The following is a 20,626-nucleotide window of genomic DNA, read 5'->3' as shown; positions in this document are numbered from 1 at the left end:
AAAGCAGCACATTTGTGTTTTACGATTGGATTTGCTCTGGCCCATGAGGCCATACTTCATGGGCAATATGTTAATGTGCCCTTTGAATGGGTTATTATCAGTGGTACAATAAGGCTGCTAAGAGGCACTGATGAGGGGACAACAAGGCCGTAGATCAGCATGGCATGCTTAGTTAGACATCATTTAGCTTAGTGTGTGGTACTCATTATGATTTTTTAAGTGCTACTTTTTAAAAAATGTTCATTAGTTCTGCAGACAACTAATAATCACCATAATTAGTTAAATGAGACACTTTAGTCGCTAACCAATCACAGGGTGTTTAATAAGTTTTCTTTTAATAGAGAAAAGTTAGTCTGAAGCTTGCCGATCTAGATCTTGCCTAGCACAGATTTTCCATTTCAAAATTTCCCGAATTCCATTCAAGGGTGAACCCATTTTTACATGAATTTATCTTTTCTGTTTAGGCTTTGCCTAATCCAGGGGATCGAACTCATTTTAGTTCAGGGGCCAAATATGGGTAAGTTTGATCTCAAGAGGTACAGAATCAAATTTCAACATTACTGTCACTTTGCATTTCCATGTATAACTGATATTATATAAACCAATAGGTGACAGGCAGTGATTTTATTGATTCAATTTAAGTAAATTTTGTCAAATAATTTCAGGATTGAGCAGGATTTTGGAAAAATTCTACTTCCAAAAAATCTGTTGAAATGTTGTGTTTTTTTAAAGTGTATTATTTGGCATGTATGCCAATATTTATGTGTGGATATGATACAGTGATTTTTTTTTAATATTGCCAAAATTCCAGACCTTAAGTTCCCGTGGAAATTTTCAAGATATTTTACGCCTCTTTGCAACCCTACTGAGATATCCACAACTACATTATTTGGTCATTTAAACAATGATTCATGTTTTCTCAGTCATTTTTACTTTCCCCTGCGGGCCGATTTGGATGCTTTAAAGGGCCGTATTTGGTCCCCGGGCCTTGAGTTTGACACACGTGGCCTTATCGGACGTTAGTAGTCGCTTTAAACTTCCTGAAATCATGCCAAACATGATTAATACAGTTAAGTGAGTTAACTATAGTTATTAATTTCATGTTTCTCTGCTGCATTTGCCCCAAATGCACACACTGAAACAAATCCAGAAAGATTTTGCACGTGATTTGACATCAGTCAGTTTGCTAAAGTTGCTAAAAATTAGGCATTTATGGTGGAACATTTCTGGTAAATGTCTAATATTGTCCCAAAACATATCAGTGACGGTTCCGTCCGCGTTATATTGCTTTTTCCATTTCAGGAGGTGAACTCTCTCATGTCCCGCATGTTATATCATATTTTGCACGAGAATTGACATTTCAGTCGCTTAAAATGAATTTGAAAAATAATAATAATAATGACAACGTTTTTTCCATCTGTTTTCCATGATCACAGAAAATCGGAGCCTCAAGTTTAGGATCCACTACACTGAACAACATTGTCATCAGAATGTAGACACACGGTAGATTTGTCCAAACTATACTGTATACTATAATTACAACACCTTTATAATTATTAACAATATAAAATTTTTTATAAATTTCAGTAATATGGGTAACAGTTTTCTTCTGTCTGGGAGGCAGACGTAGGCCTTATCTATCCCAATCTGCCTGTCTGTCATTGATAAGGATAATCATGGAAGAACTTGATGGGAATGCCACAAATGTCAAACAGTACATACCAAGCTTCAGCCCAATGAACTGGTGCACAATGGTGCATTGTGCCAGGCTGGTTCTCCGTCATTAGCGAGAAATGCACACCAGGGAGAAAAGTCTGGCCTTTCCAGTTAGAAGGACAGACACAGGACGGAAAACAAATCCCTGGGCCGCGCCACAAATTTACAAAGGTACCCAAAATATCTGAACTTTTATTGTATGCCTGTAAGAAATAAGTGACAAAGTAATCAGCAAGATCTTGTGCTTTTGAAAATAGTATAAAATCAGTGAGACTGGTTTGTTTGGCTTATGGAAACAAGTTTAAAAAAAATCCCAGCAGAGGCATCGTCACCCATAAAAGAAACCCACCAAAAACCAGAAGGGTTTGAATAATAAAATATGTTAAAATGAAAATAAAACTCCAACCTTGGTATCTGTGTATCCCTTGATCAGGGGTGTCAAACTCCATTTTAGTTCAGGGGCCAAATACGGAGCAGTTTGATCTCAAGACGGCCACAGGTTTTATCCAAGAAAATGAGTAATTTCAACATTATTGTGCTCTAGTTGGCACTTGCACTAGTACATAAAATACAAAATATGTCGGAAACCGACAATATCCAAGCAACAAGTGACAGATATCAGTCCCAACAGGGTCTTCATTTTAAATTTTCTAGATTTGTGACCAGTTTATATTTAATTAAGGAAAATGTCATGTAATAATTTGAGGAAAATTAAAGGATTTAAGTTTAACAATAAAAATGTCTGCAATCTGCAAATATTGTTGAATTTCATTTATACAATGATTCATGTTTTCTCTGTCATTTTTACTTTCTCCTGCAGGCCAAATTGGATGCTCCAAAGGGCCAGATTCGGTCCCTCGGGCCTTGAGTTTGACAGATGTGCCTTAGATAGTAGGGGTGGGAAAAAATATAAATTTACGATATATATACCAGTATATCAATATAAACTTTTTTCTTACAATATTGAAAATAGATATCTCTCCCGAGAATATATTTATTTATTTATTTGAATTTTTTCTCGTCCGTCACTTCTTTGTTTAATTAGAACTGAGCTCTATCTCAGAATACTAATTTACAAAACTTTACTTATTTATAAATTATGATATATTGTGTATAACGTGTCCAATAAAATGATATAAATTTACAACATATAGTGTAGTGCAGCTAATGTTAGCCTGATAACATGCCTTTAAGGGCTTGTATTACAAAGCTAGATAATTATATCCTGGATTAATCGCCGTTAGCGGGCTTCACCTAACCAAACATTCTCTGTCAGACAGAAGCTGTCCTACGAATTTTGATTACAACACGCTAAATTAAGTGTGTTGATTTCAGCCTGGCTACGTGTGCACTCTAGTGACAGAGGTGGAGATTGCAGCGTCAGATCAATCACAGAGGAACTGTGTAGAGCACCTTACGTCACAATTGAGAAATAATTCTTTAAAAATATGAAGAATTAAAATCAATAATTTAGACCAAAAACAACACTGTTGCTACAGTAAAATCAGCAAAAAATCATACGGGAATTGATGAGTGTTAATGTACAAATTAGTGAGATTATAAACAGAGAATAAACAGACATTCTGATAAGTTTCACTTTCACTTTTACCTTGTCTGTGGCTCTGATGCTGCGTTCATACAGCTCAGCTTACATCATAAGGTAGAAGACATTTATATTTTACATTATCTTACAGGACTGAGGCTCTTTGCATTACAGCATAATACATGAATGAATTAATACATGAATTAATTGGTCTGAAAGCGCCCGATGCACGCAGGCTTTATCAGCTGACTGATGTAGGTCAGTCCATCAGGTAAAAATATATATATTTCCTAAAGGATGTCATTGGGTAAATGAAAGGTTTGCATCAATGTCTAAGTATTCTCTCTCCTGTCAGCTGTCAGATCAGATCCACATAGCGAAGTGTTGACAATGAGCCTCCTTTTATTGAACAGGTTGTTTCTCAGAGAACAACACCTGGTCCCGACCAGGTTAGGTGTTCAGCCTAAGTTACCATGGTGATTTAGCCCGGTAAGACATTAGCCAGCTTTGTAGAACAGCACACCGATTAAATCACGAGGAGGGAATCCATCGTCGTAGTACAGGCCCTAAATGCACATATTGGCTATTTTGTAGTGGGGATATTCTTGTCTATTCATGCTGATGTTTACATTGGCTTTTGGGGAATAGTTCCACTGTTGCTTTTAACACAATTTCCATATTGGGATAATACAAGTCATCCATCTGTCCATCAAAATATGCACAAAATATATTTAAATTTTGTGACAAGGCTCAATGCAGTGTAGCCTTGGTCAGGATCTAAATCTCTCCATAGTGGCTAAATTGATATAATTCATGGTGGTCTAATCCAGCCTGTCCGCAGCTCTGGATTGGTTTCATTTCAGATCACATCGCAGGACTCAATCCCACCTTACAAGGAATGCATCAAAGGTCAAGTTAAAAAAAAAAAAGACTAACAAAGACACAATCGTTTAATCAGATGTGTGAAATTGCAACAAGATGGAAGGCTTTTGCCTCATCAACAAGCAAAACAAATAAGTAAATGTTTAGTTGCTTAGTGGTGATTATGTTGAGGATTTGTAGATGAGCCCCTTGGGAGGCAGATAATGAGAAAAAGAGCTGCGAGAGCAATAGAGCACCAAATGACCTCTGGCAGGAAGAGAAATAGGCGTAGTTGGGAGTCTGAGTGAATTAGCGAGGCCGTTAGTATTGGTGGTTGTATTACAACAATCAGAGATGGAGGGGCTAGCATTAGCCGCACAGCCACAGAGAGCTTTTATTACCTCCCAACGGAAACCATCCTAAAGCCATGTCTGAACTCAGCATGTCTGTGAGTGGGATTCATTTGTTCGGTAACAAGATGAACCTGTCTGAGGTATTATTTGTCGAAGTCACTCCAACCACACACACACACACACACACACACACACACACACACACACACACACACACACACACCTTTTCCTGATTAAAATGGGCTTTCAAAGAGCGTCAAAGGAAAGAAGGAGGTAGCTTCGGGATTGTTGTCGGCGTGTAAATGTGAAATGCCTCTGTGTGGTCCGACTGGTAAACTGTCACCTGAGGTAACCAGAGGAGTGTTGATGTGAGCCCTGAATGGTTTAAAAAGGATGGATGGAGGGTGGCCCTCTCAGCTGAGCCCTTTGGCTTTCAGCACAGAAAACTAAATACATGGGGGGGTTGAAATCACACAAGGGTCTGCTAATGTAATCTGGCTTCCCCTCTCCCTGGCTCTGCCTTTGAATTGTAAGGAATGTGAGGAAGCAATCTGGGGGTTGCCCACGGGAAGCCAGCAGATGGCTAAATAGGTGATTTCTACTGGTTTTAAATGTAGTTTTTGACATACAGAGAACATCAGTGCAGAGGGTAGAACACTCTGTGGATATTTTAAAGAGTCACTCAACTCCAAAACCACTTATATCTGCTGAAAACAAATGTTGGTAATGAAGTGGTTCTGAGGATAGATTTTAGTCCAACTCTTGACATTTATGTGAGAGTATATCAATTTGGTGTATTTTGTTGTCAAAATGTAAGAGTGACTGCCCTCTATGGGTTGAAACCTGGTTATTACAATCAAAGTTTGTCATTTGCTGAGAATAGCCACTGTTGGCCCCGCCCCTCCCATAAAAACACTCACCTGTAGACTCTGCACTCTGTGGCGAGTAGGTTTGATTGAGAGAATTGCGTATAAAGCGGCATAGCATAGCATAGCATAGCATAGCATAGCATAGCATAGCATAGCATAGCATCTTTGGAAATTTTATAGTAAAGACTGGACATTTCTTAAAGCCTTCACTGTTTTTACAAATGTGGCCTAAAACCTTTGAAATGTCCAAATTAGAAGATCTATGCCTAACAAAACGCATTATTTTGCATCATATTTGTTTTATCAACTTTTAGAACTGGGACTACTTTACCCTATGTGCCGCCATATTGAAATGACGTCATTGGTGAAGTGATTTGGCCCTTTTAGACCATTGAGTTCCATAGGAGTTCAGGATCATTTAGCATCCATGTCCTGCGGATTCTGGTTTATTTACATGCGCACAAAACTCTTCTTCTCTCCTTAATGGAGTCTATGAAACAGCAGAGTGGGAACTGTCGCCCCCTGTGGTCACGGTTTTAATTTATCATCTCTCAGTAAACAAAAGAGTTTTACATACATTTTTTTTAAGTTTTACAGATTTTTAGAGCAACTAAATGATCCTGAATGCTTGAACTCCTATAGAACTCAATGGACTAAAAGGGGCTAATCACGTCACCAATTACATCATTTCAACATGGCGGCGCACAGTGTTAAGTAGTCCTAGCTCTAAAAGTTTATGAAACAAATATGGTGCAAATTAATGCATTTAGTTAAGCATAGATCTTCTAGGACATTTCAAAGGTTTTAGGCCACATTTGTAAAAACAGTGTAGGATCCCTTTAACAGCTCTAGAAGCCCCGCCCATAATCAAGGCCTTTGGTAACACTTTATCTGAAGCTTCATATATAAGGCTGATATTACGCTGTCATTATTATGACATGACACCTGTCGTTAGCATGAATAAGGTGTCATGAAGGTTGTCATTAAGTGTCGTTCGTTACCCTAACCCTACATTACACATACCCTCCCTAACCCCGCTAGATCCCTCCAGCTAACCCAAATAATGCCAACATAGCTCCAAAAGTGTCATAATTTAGCGAACAACACTTAATGACAGCCTTCCGGACACCTTTTTCATGTTAATGACAGACAATGACAGCATAATGTCAGCCTTATGTATAAAACTTCAAGTAAAGTGTGACCAGTTTAACTACTCTTGAACAAGGAGTTGGAAAAAAGTGAAATTGTGTTGGATATTGATCAACAGTAAGGTTAGTCATTTCTAAGCTTGTGTAAAACACAATGACATTGCTGCAGTTGAACAAGTGTGTTTTAAACAATTAAGAAAAGCTTAACATGATCAGGTTTCATTGAAAAAGCAAAACACATCATCTAAAAAACAATATTTATATTTGAGGATATACTTGTTTATGATAATGCTCATCAATCCATCTATGCATCTATGCATCCATCCATCCATCCATCCATCCATCCAGTTTTCGGTCTAAAATACAGATGTATATGTTATTGGCCATTTGTTATCGTCGACAACATTTGTGAATAACCAATAAAAATAAATAATAAAATAAATAAAATAAAATAAAAGCATTTTTTTGTGCACCTCTTTGCGTTGTGGTTTCTTTTTCATGACACAATACCATTTCTTTATTAACTCTATTCATAAAATACCAAACTCTAACCTATGTGATCAAATCAGGTTCATAAAGATTTTGTGTGACATTTTGTCTCAGGGAAAAAAAAAAGGTCTTCTGATGGTGTGTTGACCCCAAACGCAGTCAAAACATGGTTACATTTTGTCTGTGTGTTTGGTTTTGTACTTGTAAGAGAAAAGTTCTCACACGCACACAAAAGAAATTTTGCAGACACAATGTGTCTTTTACAAATACATATTCTTTTTTACACAGATTTTTTTTGCATACACAAAATATCTTTTATAGATACAAATAATTTTTTGCGCACAGAGATTTTTTTTTTTTGCGCAATTTATGACCATAATTTGATCCCATACTAACCATAATTGTAAATAAAATGTTTGTTGTTAAAAAAAAAAAATCTGAATTTTACATTTATCCATGACAGATTTTGTCGATATTTTTTCTGATAAGTGGTTGGGATTTTGTCTGTTAAGATTTTGTCCTGTCATGGATTGATCCACTTGTGTCCTTTTTAAACAAATTAACAAAATGCCTCAATAAACTTGAAGTTTTGTTTTATTCTTCTTGAATCAGCCACTTCTTGTGTCCTGGTATTTAGTCTTTAAATCTGAACTTCTTGTACCTTTTTTTTTCCTTACATAACATTTCCAGACATTATAGTTGCCTCTTGACTGTAGTACTGGAAACTTTCATGAGCTTGACATGCCTCTGAGCTGCAGTTATAGGCTCTTTTTTTATTATTTTTAATGAATATAAATTCCAACTGTGGCTACAATGGTTCACAGTTAAGCCCAAGGATGAAGGCCATTGCTATTCTAACCAAAGCTTTACTTAATATAAATTACTTGTAGGGGATTTTATTTTTTAAGACTATTTTTGAGAGTGTGGATGTTTTGTTGTGTTTGAGGCTCCAATAATGTGAGCACCAGTGTTAATTAGGCCCTCTAAGAGCAGTAAATACTATTTAATGAAATGCTATTCCTACTACAATCTCCCTACAGGGTAAACCCAGCACCTCCAATTAATTTCATATTCACATACTGTTACAGACAGCTTTAATACACGCTAAATAAACTCCTCCATCTCTTATTCCAATATATTCAATGATCATCAATCATTGGCTTTTATGAACCACAGTAGATTGTAGGGTAACTGCTGCCCTGAGGCTCATCATAGTTCTACTGCAGCCATGATTCGTCCTTCATCCACATCAATGTTTCCGCTCAAGCCCAATAGGAATAGGATCAGTGGAGGTTTTGGCAGGCGAGGATGGAGAATCCAAAGGGCTGACTACAGCAATGCAGTGGGAAACAACAAGGCATAAATACAGCTTCATGTGTGCCACGTCAAGCTTTGTGCATATAATGACTTTTTTTTCCTCCTGATTCTTGTGGAAGAAAAATGTTCTTTTGATATAAAATGACCAAAGATTCTCGATAGAGGAAAGAAGAAACCAAACGTATTGCTTTATTTAAGCTGTGTCATGCCAAATGAAGATAATGGTGTTGTAAATCATTGACTTTCACATAATGTGTGTTCTCCAAAATTAATTTGCTATGCTAAGAAGCTTGAGGATGTAAAATTAGAACAAAAAGTACAGAAATGTGTGTTTGGCAGATTATATTTTTGTTGTAACTAGGGTTGCAACATTTTAAGAATATTTGAAGTTGGAAGATTTCCATGGGAATTATCTGGAATTAATGGAAAATAACAGGACATTTCCAAGATTGAGGGTTAACCCATAAGCGGGATTAAATATAGTTTGGGTATATTTTACAATACACTATAATTGCAAGTATACTTGAGAATAAAAAGAGGCTATTGCCTGAAAGGGTTTTGAACAGTTTGTTGTTGTTTTTTAGAGGGGATTGTGTCATTTTATCACATTTTTAAGTAAGGGCTCAGACAGATGAGTACATTTTAATTTGATGGGTTTTTTTTGTGTATGAAAGAATCAATTGTTTGATGAAATAATTTAACAAGAAAGACTTTAAACTCACAGAGTGGGTCTCACTGGGATCATATCATAGGCTCTTAATCTGTGACTGCACTTTTCACTGTTTTTTTATGTGCTTGTCAGTGTCGGCGTCATGGGGGGGCATTCGTGGGCAGTGCCCCTCCTGCAGACCTACTGTGCCCCCACGCACGCACGCACGCACGCACGCACGCACGCACACACACACACACACACACACACACACACACACACACACACACACACACACACACACACACACACACACACACACCACACACACACACACACACACACACACACACACACACACTTCTAATCAAAGAGATCTGATTGGCTATCAACTTAATGTGTCCATTCACTGACAGCGGACGGGAGTCTGCTCCATATATATATAATATACTATTGAACGTACCCTAGAGCTGTTGTAATGTGTATATGTCTATGGCCTGCTCTGTTGATTGTTTTGTTTTTCTGATTTAAAACCAAAACAGAAATACAGGAAAAAAAACAAAAACCAGAACAGTGTTTTTCTGTTTTTTTTTTTAACTTGTTCGGTTTGTGTGATATTGATGGAGAAATTAGAGCGAGAACTGAAGTCCGCTGCACCTCGTTTCCTTCCCCAGGTCCTGGACCAGGTCTCCTCACACAATAGGACTGTTTAGGATTTATTTCAGCAGTTTTAAGTGTGGATGTTTTAGTAAAAAGCTACTCACGCTGTAGTTTTGTTTCGCGGTGTTACGGTCCAAATAGTATCCAGATAAACTGGTGACTGGTTATTAACTGTGAGGCTGGTGTGAGGAACAATAGGTGTTAGAACTTCTTCCATTTGACACTTTTTACAAAAAAAGTTACAGCTTTCTTTAGGGTAGTAAAAAATAATATTTTGTACGTTATAAATACCGCTAACAGCAGCCGTCAACACACGGAAGTTGATCATAAGAAATGAGACGCACTTGTAGATTTATTACACCACATATGTGCATCCTTTACGTAACATCCATTCTTTGGTTTTGATTTATTTATGTATTAATAACATTTCAATTCACCAGTAATGTGACTTATGTGTTGCTTCTTTTTATGTACGGACTGGGAGCAAAAGTAATCAGTTTATCTGGATACTATTTGGACCATAACACTGTTCGGTAAAGTTGGCAGATATTCACAGATTCAGATTTCCAGCATCAATAACATTTTAACAAATGACACCTCTGCCATAAGTGTGAGGTGGACCACATGATACAAGATCATTTTATCAAAAGCAGCAGAATAAAAGTCCGTCTGTTGGTCGTTCTGTGTGGTGAGATTAAAACATCAAGCTGTCGTCCTAGTTTCCCTTAAATATCCAAATATCACATTATTTAAATTTTTCCGGGGGGGTTAGACGCTACTCGGAACGGAGTATTTTTGTGCCCCCCGCAGTTTTCTTAATGCCCCCCCAGTTAATGCTGCCTGGCGCCGACTCTGAGTGCTTGTCTTCTATGTTATTTATTTGATTTAATAACATTTGACAATGTAAACTTGTTTTATGTACTGCTCCCAGGACACACTTGTAAAAGAGATTATTAGTCTCAATGTGGTTCTCCTCCTGACTAAATGAAGGCTAATGAAAAAAAACAAACATTGCACTATTTGTGCTCAAAGAGCAGTATTAATTAGGGATGTAACGATTAATCGTAAGGCAGTTAAAAATCGATTCATAGGTATCACGGTTCACATCGATGCACTGAAAATTGAATCGCAGTACTTTTTTTAATGAATTAATATATTAATCCTTCCAGAAGCGGACGTGACGGGCGGAATCTGCTACTATTTTTTTTCTGGCCGTCATTTACTGTTAAACATGCTCATAAATGATTCTTAACTCCTTTAGCACCGAAAGAATGTCTGTAATATTACGTGAATATCTGTAAAAGTCACGTTTTTCTATTAGCTCTGTCTGCTAGCATAGCTTCTCTTCTTCACTGGCGGAATATCTGCATGCCAACCGACCACTGGGTTACCAGCGCCCTCTGCTGGTTCAAACAAATATCTGACGTAAATACAGTAAAATGAATGTTTTTTTTTTAAAGTCCAATTGTTAAGGCACAAAATACATTTTCAGTTGCACTTTTAAAAAGAAAAAGAACTATTATGCAGTTTTGAATTGTTTACTATAGAACCAGAATTTAAATTAATAGGTTTCTCCTTCATTTGTATTATTCCTTTATGTACCTGTATTTCATTCAAGATTTATTTTTAGTTAAATTGCATCATTTTGCATAGTTTATCAAGGGATTCTTTTGACAATGAAAAATAAAAGGAAAATAGTATAGTATTTTCCCCCAAAAAATAAAGGATTATTTTTCAGTCATTTGTCAACATTCCCATTTTGTAAAATAAATCGTGAGAAAATCGTATCGTGAACCCAGTATCGTGAATCGAATCGTATCGGGAGTTGAGTGAATCGTTACATCCCTAGTATTAATATATCAGTGCTGGTTAATTCCAATAAAAAAATTCCCATGAAAATTCTGAGTATTTTTGGAATTCTTTGCTTGAATGTGTTTCTTAAATAAAAAAGACACATTGTGAAACTTTAAAATCTAAGTCTTCATGAATGTCAAAAGCAGAGAATTAGACATGGATAATTTAGCTCTTTGAATCCCTATCAACTCCATTATTGTATTAAAAGAAACCTTCAGCGATCACAATGACTGAGATCCAAAACTAGAATAATAAATGATGATCTGACATTCAACATATCACCATTTGTTAGCATTTATCATTAAAGCATCATCCCCCTTATACAATAACCTTAATTTTACTTTGGCAACGAGTTGCATTGTAGGAGGGGCCATATTAGTGTTCACAGTGATTATTCTCACGAGGTTTATGTAACATGTTTGGGCAATTTCTCATAATAGATGACAAACAGGAGCCAAAAACACAGATTAGTTGACTATTCAACATTGGCGCCAATGGTTATGGCCTGACACCATACGGTAAGCACGCACACGCACACGCACACACCCAATACAACAGAAACAGTGTTATGTGCTTTAATTCAACTATTAAGCAGTGAAATATTGAGATTGGTTCACTGTTTAATAAGATATACTGTATATTTAATAATAATATTAGTCCTACCTGATCACTTTAGTGCCGCCTTTGTTGACTTGCATGTCCACCATACATCCAGAGCTGACGTACGAGGCTAAATTGACCTCAGAGAATTCTGCCTGCAGAAACAACATTAAAAACAAACATTGAAAACATAGTTTAAAGGATCTAGCTTACAATCTCTTGTCGTATAAAACACACAAATACTGGTACGTGTGACACAGTGACCACAACGTGTAATTCATGCACCATCCCCCTGCACCAATTCTGCTAAACAACAAGCACAATTCCTGCTTTACCCTTATATATCAGTTGTACACAGTTTTTGGTGTATAAATTACTGTATGTGCAACTTTGTGTTAGATTGGATGTACACTGTACATTGTTTTTGTTGGAAAAATAAAATATATATGTTGCCATGCATTTGTGTATTATAAAAACAATATCCTAAAATATTTCACAATAATAATAACAGTGTATTTTCTGTCTATAGTTAGTGTAACACTGAACCAAAAAAGGCCCAAGTCATTATGATGAATGGAGAAGAAGTGTTTCACATCGAGCACATCAGCGTTCAACTAGTTCTTATAAAAGTCTATGTATATAGTGGTTTGTGTGTGTCATTTGAAAACAAAACACCATTATGAGAACAAATAACATTGTTTTGAATGTGAAGCTTTATTTTGCAAAAGAATTAAGGCGTTTTGCCCATTGCATGTTTTTTGATTTGTGTGTAGAGTTCTGAGAGTACGACGCATGCTTTCAGAAATTGTGTGTAAACAATCGAGAAAAAACTGTAATTGACTATGACTTAGTAAGTCAGCTCTTGAAATGACTTGTTTAGCTGGAACAGTACAGTATGTTAAACAGGCAGGATTGTTTGACTTAGTTGTACAGTTTTTATTCATAACTTCAAAGTTGTAGATTATTTATACACAGCAGTCATTGTTTATTCACATGTGGCATTGAAGGAGCTGCGTGAGTCATGCCTTGATGGACACCTAATGTTCCCTTGAGTTTGGTTATTTCGATGTCTCACTATGGGATATACGCCTCCGTATCATATCTCAGAAGCCCAATCTCATTACGCCAATCCAGACACTTTGAATACCGCGGTATCGCGATATCGTCAATACCGTGAAGTTATTTGCATAACCTCGGTTCTCCTGAGTAATATGAGTGAGATGTCTCACCAGGCAGCCCTTTTTGCTGGGTGAGTGTGAAGAGGTTTAACCAAGTTGTTAAACACATTGATGAATCGGAAATGCTAAAAATGTTAAATTCTGAAACACGATATCAAAGCCGGTAGGTAAGTCAGGTTGTGACCACATTCTCTTTTTGTATCCAACTTTGGGATTTACCCTTACAGTGGAACAATACATTTTACATAATCAGGCATTCATTTGTGCCCACTGCCATCAGACTCTTTAACAAAATAACTGTAACCACAATGACACCCCCCAACCCAATTACTCAATTGTCATTTGCACATTTGTTTGTTTTTTTGTGCTGTTTGTGTTGTTTTTCTAATTTATGTACAGTATGTCCTACATTTTGCACTACTATCCCATGTTAGTATTTATTTTCGTTTTTACTCTTCGCTATTAAACTGCGTTGTTGCAAATGTAAAGGTGTATTCTATTCTATAATGACAGATATTAGGTCAAATTCTACGCCTCACGTTTATACTTGAGACATAACTTCTATCTATAGAGAATAAAGACTTTTTTTTTTGCAACAGACAAAGTCCACTGAACCTGAATGGACTAACAGTCAAAGTTGTATTCAAACAACTGTTGCAAAGCTTATGCCGTTTTCAGTTTCCTCAGATGACGTGTGGAGATATACCTCAGACTTTAAGTCACACGTGTAAAACTCAAGGCTCGGGGGCCCTTCAGAGCCTCCAAATTGGCCCACAGCAGAAAGTAAAAAATTACCAAACAAATTCAGTTGTCAATATCTCAACTAGATATCTCTCAAAATAATACACAAATTCAATGAAACTTCACAATATCTGCAGGGCTCACATTTTTCCCATGCTTATATTACATGATGGCAATCATTTTTTATTTTTTTTTATCTCAAATTGTTAAAAGAAATTTTCAAAAATCCTGCAATTTTCTTCAAATAATTCCAGAAAATGTACATAAAAATTGGGCACATAATTAAAAAGATTTAAAGGGAAGATCCTGCAGGGATCATCTATGTCATCTATGATTATCTATGTCACTTGTTGCTTTGGTATTATCAGTGCCGTACATATTTTCTAAATTATCTTTACGTGGAAGTGCAAACTAGAGCACAATAATGATTAAAGTACCATACTCATAACTTAAGTTTTATTTGACAACTACCAAACACTGCACCAGGTACAGAACATTGCACACTTCAATGATAGAATGAATCCTTGGTAAACTGTGGACAAACAGCAGCTCACTGTATGTGAACCCTGCATATCATAACAATGAAGCCTTCCTCTTAGTCTTTGCCTTTGATAGTTATTTTCTGTCTCGACTTGTAGCTCTCTGTTTGACTCTTCTCTAGTTTGTTCTTCATCTCCGCTGCACATGTCACAAGGCTTTAGAAATCAGTGCCCTAAGAGGACTCACAGTCACAGGTCCCAAAGCCTTTCACAGGAATGTATTGTCTGCCCACATGTGCTGCACATGGCAATTGGCATGTAGCTGTCAGGCAATCAGGATAATGGGTTTGTGACTGGGTCACTGGTTTCAGAACCAAAACAGATAGATAAGAAGCAACGTGCAAAAGCAAGAAATGATTTGCTGCTTGTTTGAAGTAGCTTGACAACAGATGTGGTCAGTCAACCAAACTGCTTTAAACATCTCATCGATTTGGCTTCTAGGTCAACTTTATTTAAGGTAGAGAGAGACAATGACATACAGTTTACATAAACAAGGGAGGAGAGAAAGGACAACAGTGAAATGTGCTGCAAATTTAAGTTTAATATGAACATTCAATGATGCATTCAGGAATAGGCCAATGTGACAGGAATTATGATACACCTTCAAATGAGATATGGTAAACAAGTTTATTATAGTGTGTTACAAATACAGATTAGCCAGGATTAGTATACAAAGTGACAAAATGCACCAGCTCAGATATTCTTATACACAATTGTCTTTCTAAACCACATTTACATTTGAGAAAGTGAAAGTAAATAATACAGTTGTTTGAGATAATGGATGGTGTTTAAATTTGGAAAAATAATAAAAGATTTAAAAAGTACAAATTATTAATCAATTACTAGACATTTCAAACCACCCCATTTGATATCCGGGCGACCTCATATGGGGTCACAACCCCAAGGTTAAAAAACCCAGCCTTACAATGAGAATCATCATGGTACCATGACCAAGATCAATGATCCAGATAACTGCCAATATCTGGCAAAGATCATATATGGTGCTCTGAATGCTCTTGTTTAGTGGGTGTTTGCCTGGCCTGTTAGTCATTTCAGCTGCATCAATATGGCACCGCACTGTGGGAGCTCTCATTTGTCTGTGATAGTTAGAAAGCTTGCCAGTGTGTAAATTGATAGCTGAATTGTGTTTGGTTTGCAGGCTTGGGACAAAAGCAGATAGCAGTTGCATCATTTTGGGATCAAATACCCTAAAACCAAAAAAAGTCGGGTGTCCTATTCTTTACTGAGAAATCAGGTTGACCATGCATTATTTTTACGATGCCACCTACAGCAGTTTTTATTCATCCAAGAAAAGCGCAGGACTTTTTAAAGGTCCCATATTATGAAAAACTAACTTTTTATGGTCTTTGCATCTATAAACTGGTCCTCCCTGAGCCTGCCAACTCCTAGAATGAGGAAAACAAGAGATTCCTGCACGGTCTCTGCAGCCCACCCACCCTCCTATAGGCTGCTCAGATTCAGCTCCTGTTGTTACGTAACCAAAGGAGTCATTTTCATAGGCCGACCTCCTCTGGGCGGTGATAGGAGACATCCCAACGGGGGCGTTCATCCCCGAGGTGAAGTTTGGTGTGTCCAACGGTGAGATAGCAGTAGTGTTTCGCAATGTCGTCGCTCAGAGCTAGACACACAAATTGCTCTGTTGTTGGTTGAACAAATCAACATAAATGCCTATATTCTATTCCAGCTACAGAAGTAGGCTCTCATTATCAGACACAGAAACCCCCTGTTCTCAGCAGAACTTTTAGACAACTGAAATTCAGGGTCACGGATGGGTTTGGGGCAAAACATATTGAATACAGTGTTGTTGGACCTTTGACAGCTGTGTGAAATAGACAAAAGTATAATATGGGACCTTCAACTGCAAAACATTATTTAAAAAAAAAAAAAAAAAAAAAAAACTTTTAACACTGCTTTGTAACCGCACTGTGTACTGGCGCCCAATGACTTTAAAAACTGAAACAAACATTGCATTTTGTATGAGAGCTTGTTGACAGCTAAATAGCATGAAAATCAATGTGAGGATATAATCATTTTCAATGACTTTAAATGCACATATACTGTAATTACATAATGCACCAGGTTAAAAAGATCCATTGCTTCTGTTTTTTTCCCCTATAATTGTGTCAGATGCTCTGAAGTCAATGATTCTTCATCCAAGTTTAAACATCAAATAATGTAATTGTTATATAATATAGAGTCATGCAATAGCCACACAAGGGAAAATTAAGCTCCTACTGTATATAGTATGACGTCTACATAAATGCCAGCATGGAAATAAATCCTTCCACTGACCCACTGCTCACCCTCACTATGCCTCTGTGCATAGACAGTAAAATCAATCGCTATATTCCCACTCTCATTCTGCCATGGTCATTGGAGACTTTAAGCCTTATTTAAACAAGCTTTCATCTACATAAAGACAGAAAATTATCAGCAGTGTTCACCAGAGACACGTTTCCCGCTCATCCCGCACTGTGGCCCATGTAATCCCTGTATGTGGGAGTGAGTCGGCTCTGAAAAGGATGTGCCAATGTCACTCATGTTCAAAACTGAGGGATAAAAACCACCTCCCACCTCTTTTATTTGTTGTTTTGCACTCTCAGAGGAAGAGCAGGGGGGGAGGAGATGCATAATCGTATTTAATAGACTCAGGGCACATCCATGACGAGCACTTTTACAGCTCGTCTCCACTGACACCAGCTCTGAAAGAAACATCTGTGTGCATTGCAGCACATCGCCAGAAAATAGGTCTTGGTGTGAATGTACACTCATCCCATCTGAAGTAGCCAACGATGACTTTTGTGCGGCCTGATGAACTCAAGAGTGTAAAAAGCCCTCTCATACCACGCTACCTCTGATTGGCTGGCTCTAGCCGAGGAGTGCTAATAACCACTGTAATTTGGCCCTAATGGATGAAGTGGCTGGTGCCGGGCAGCGGCCCAGAAGCCAGGAGAGGAGGCTTTTCACAGCGCCATGGTTACCTTCAGGGTAACACATTAAGACGCTTGTCCAGGAGCATTAGTTGTCCTGGGAAAGGAAAACAGGAAGTGATGCATGAGACAACTGCTCTCTGGGCTGTTTCTTCTGATCTGTTGACTTGCATTCAAGCCCCCCCAAAAAAATGCCAAAACTTGTGATCACATTCAACTCAGTTTGATGGCAGCCATTAATGCTTGTTGATTTTATTTTGCTTGACAATTTCTGTTTCAATCAGAAGGAACTTACCACTATAAAGTACTATAAAGTTAGTGTGGGAAAACTAATAATTCAGGATATTTTGTGATTGTCTTTGGTGATCATATGTCCGCTTCCGAGAGACTTCATAAATGAATGAAAACGGCACAGTCTCGCTTACCTGAAATAAAACGTAATAGTTCAACTTTTCACCACAAAAGTGTGGTGGGGTGCTAGTGTAGCCTGGAATCCATCCTAATTTCCTTGTATTATTCAATGTTTGATACAGGCAATAAGTCCGGAAGCTCTCACAAGGCATTTGTGTTCTGGGGGGCTGAGCAGGGCGGTACAAACATCCGCAGATTAATCAATCAAATGAAAAGTGGATGTAATGACCATAGCGCAACAAGCTAGGTGGAAAATGGCGTATAGTTATTGTTTTAAAGCCTCATCTTGTTGTGGTTTCAACGATATAACCAGGTCTTTTAAAAAAGAGGAGAGCGCAGCTCCGAACATCTTCTCTGTGTTGGGTGCCATGTTTGTTTTGACACTGCTTGGCACAGGAGATATGACGTTCTTTCTGTACATCTCTGATTGGCTCGGTTCCTTTCGAACCTTGGAAGTGAGCAGAAGCACACTACCATACCCACTTTCTTACAAAAAGTAAGGAAGTGGGTGTGGCCAGGCTAGTGCACCAATCTGTTGATTTGCAAGCTCCAATAAAAAGTAGAAGACCCTCAGTCATTTCACAGCCAGTTGTACGGTACATTAGCGGTCGGCAGCTCCAGACAAAATATCTTACAAGAGTAATGTTGGATTTCCACCAAAATGTGTAACAGTTGCAGTACCGCCTGTGTCTGTGATGCACAGAAATTGAGCATAGCGTTAGTTCAGACAGGCCTCGGACGTCAAACCAGCCACACCTCCAATCAACCAACGGCCCAGATTGGCTCCCTATTGGTCAAAGCATACAGGAAGCACTACTTAAACCGCGACAGCTGCCTCTTACCTCCTGAGCAAGCATCTCGCAACCCACCTCTGTCCCAACTCCTCCAGGTCAGTATGTATCCAATTAACTGGGTGTCATTTTTTTAAATTAACGTATGCTCTGATCTGTTCCAAGGGGTTTCTGCTAATCGCTCTCCTTGCTTTAGCCTTTAGCTAGGGCTTATGGAAGGTCAGGGAGGAGTGCTCTCCCTACTTCCGGCATTCCACTTAAGCTCGGGAAAGGGCAAAGAGGTCCCGGAACAGACCCATACCGCCAAATATACGATTGCATGCAAATCCATGTAAAGCGCTCAAAGGTGCTATATAAATCCTAATGTACATTTATTGAAAATAAATAATTTCTTTTGACTAAAGCGGTCCTGACTGAACTAAATAAACAGTTCTTTGTGTCCTTCCATAGGAGCAGAAAGAAATCGACTCGCTCCTGCCCTGTAGATATTCCGCTTCTGTAGATATTATTGTAATTAAATCATGGGTAAGTGCAATATCTATATGTGAAATACAATACCTGTCAAAGCGTGTACTCCTGCCTATTGCCCGAAGAAAGCTGGAGATACACATTAGTGTACTGCAGTTGGAAACTACTATCCTAGGCCAACGGAATGTTCAGATGTTTCCTTAAAAATGACCTCATTATAATACCTCAATGCTTGTGGTGGAATTTAGTCACAAATTAGTGATTAAATACCACAGATTTAATACCACAGATTTTGCACCTAAAAATATATATATTGAAAAAATCTTTGCAACAAGAATCAAACTTCAAGTACGAGAGGAAGGAGAAATGAACTTTGAATACCTAAAGGAAGCTGATGTGTTGGGGCTGTCCAAGCACACTGATGTTCAAAACTACAAATACACATATCAAAAATAGTGCAAAAATAGCCTAACTAAAAATCAGAACCCAAAAAAAAAACTTTTCGAAATGTCAACCTAAAAAAGCAAGCTATAGTCATGCATGCCAGTATTTCAGTAGTTGGACTTCTTGTTCACTATACATGTGAATATTTTCTGCCTGCCGATAAACTTTCTGGAAACAAACGCTGATGCAATCAAGACTTCTGAGGAACAGTGGACTATTCATTTGCACCACAGAGAAGTATTTGCAACAAATCGCTCCCACCTTGTTTAACTCTACTGGCTGAAATGTACCACAGATGTGAAATGCAACAACAGGCCTGGGAGCTACCGTCTGCAGATCTGCCCAGATGCCTTCAGTCACAGGTAAACACAAAGAAATTAGAGATAACACACGGCTGAATGGCAGTGTGTTGCCGAAAGGAGCGTAAACAGTGCTGAGGTCATAGGCCTGCAAACCAGATGTTGCCAGAATGACACAAACCCCAAAGAACCGCTCCTTGTACTTTTACAAACAACAGGCCTCTTCAGTTTAATATGCCAAATAGTGTAAACTAAAGTGTTTACTACTGGGGGAGGGGAGGGCAGTAAACAGGCAGTTTGTCTGCTGGCTTTCTCTTGAGTGTCTCTGATCAAATCTGACTGCAGCTGCTCGGAATTATTGATGTTTTGCAACCAAACACAGCCATGTGTCGCTAAAAGCTCAGTCAGTGTGAAAGTCGGCTGAAGCTTGGCTGAAAAGTACTTCAAAGAAACACAAAAAGGCATCATAGTCTGATGTCTTATCCTCTAAGCTCTGAAAGACCTGAAGAATGCGTCACGCCACTGAATGAACGCATCAACCCAGAGCGCAAATGTAAAGATATGAGCGGATAACAAATCAGCTTAGTCACTGGGATGCCCTATCTTGAGCTAACTAGTCAGATATCCAAGAGGAAAAAACAAGCACATACCTGCAGCATGTCACACTATCAAAGTCAAATGACATGAATGATATATTGCTAACAGTGGCTATTTAAAGGCTTACAAGTTTCATATCATTTCACTC

General features: G+C 38.0%; 1 protein-coding gene across 1 annotated transcript in view; it reads right to left on the bottom strand.

The window, feature by feature from the left end:
* The window catches only part of syn3 (synapsin III), a 136,117-nt gene that overhangs the window by 71,110 nt on the left and 44,381 nt on the right, over positions 1–20,626 (bottom strand). Inside the window, exon 4 of the mRNA XM_028449245.1 lies at positions 12,123–12,214. Within this exon, the coding sequence (XP_028305046.1) occupies positions 12,123–12,214 (92 nt within the window). The remainder of the gene's footprint in view (positions 1–12,122; positions 12,215–20,626) is intronic.

This window comes from Gouania willdenowi, chromosome 6 (assembly GCF_900634775.1).
Source record: "Gouania willdenowi chromosome 6, fGouWil2.1, whole genome shotgun sequence".
Taxonomy (NCBI): Eukaryota; Metazoa; Chordata; class Actinopteri; order Blenniiformes; family Gobiesocidae; genus Gouania; species Gouania willdenowi.
The sequence above is the reverse complement of the archived record's forward strand: the minus strand, read 5'-3'. Positions and strand labels throughout refer to the sequence as shown.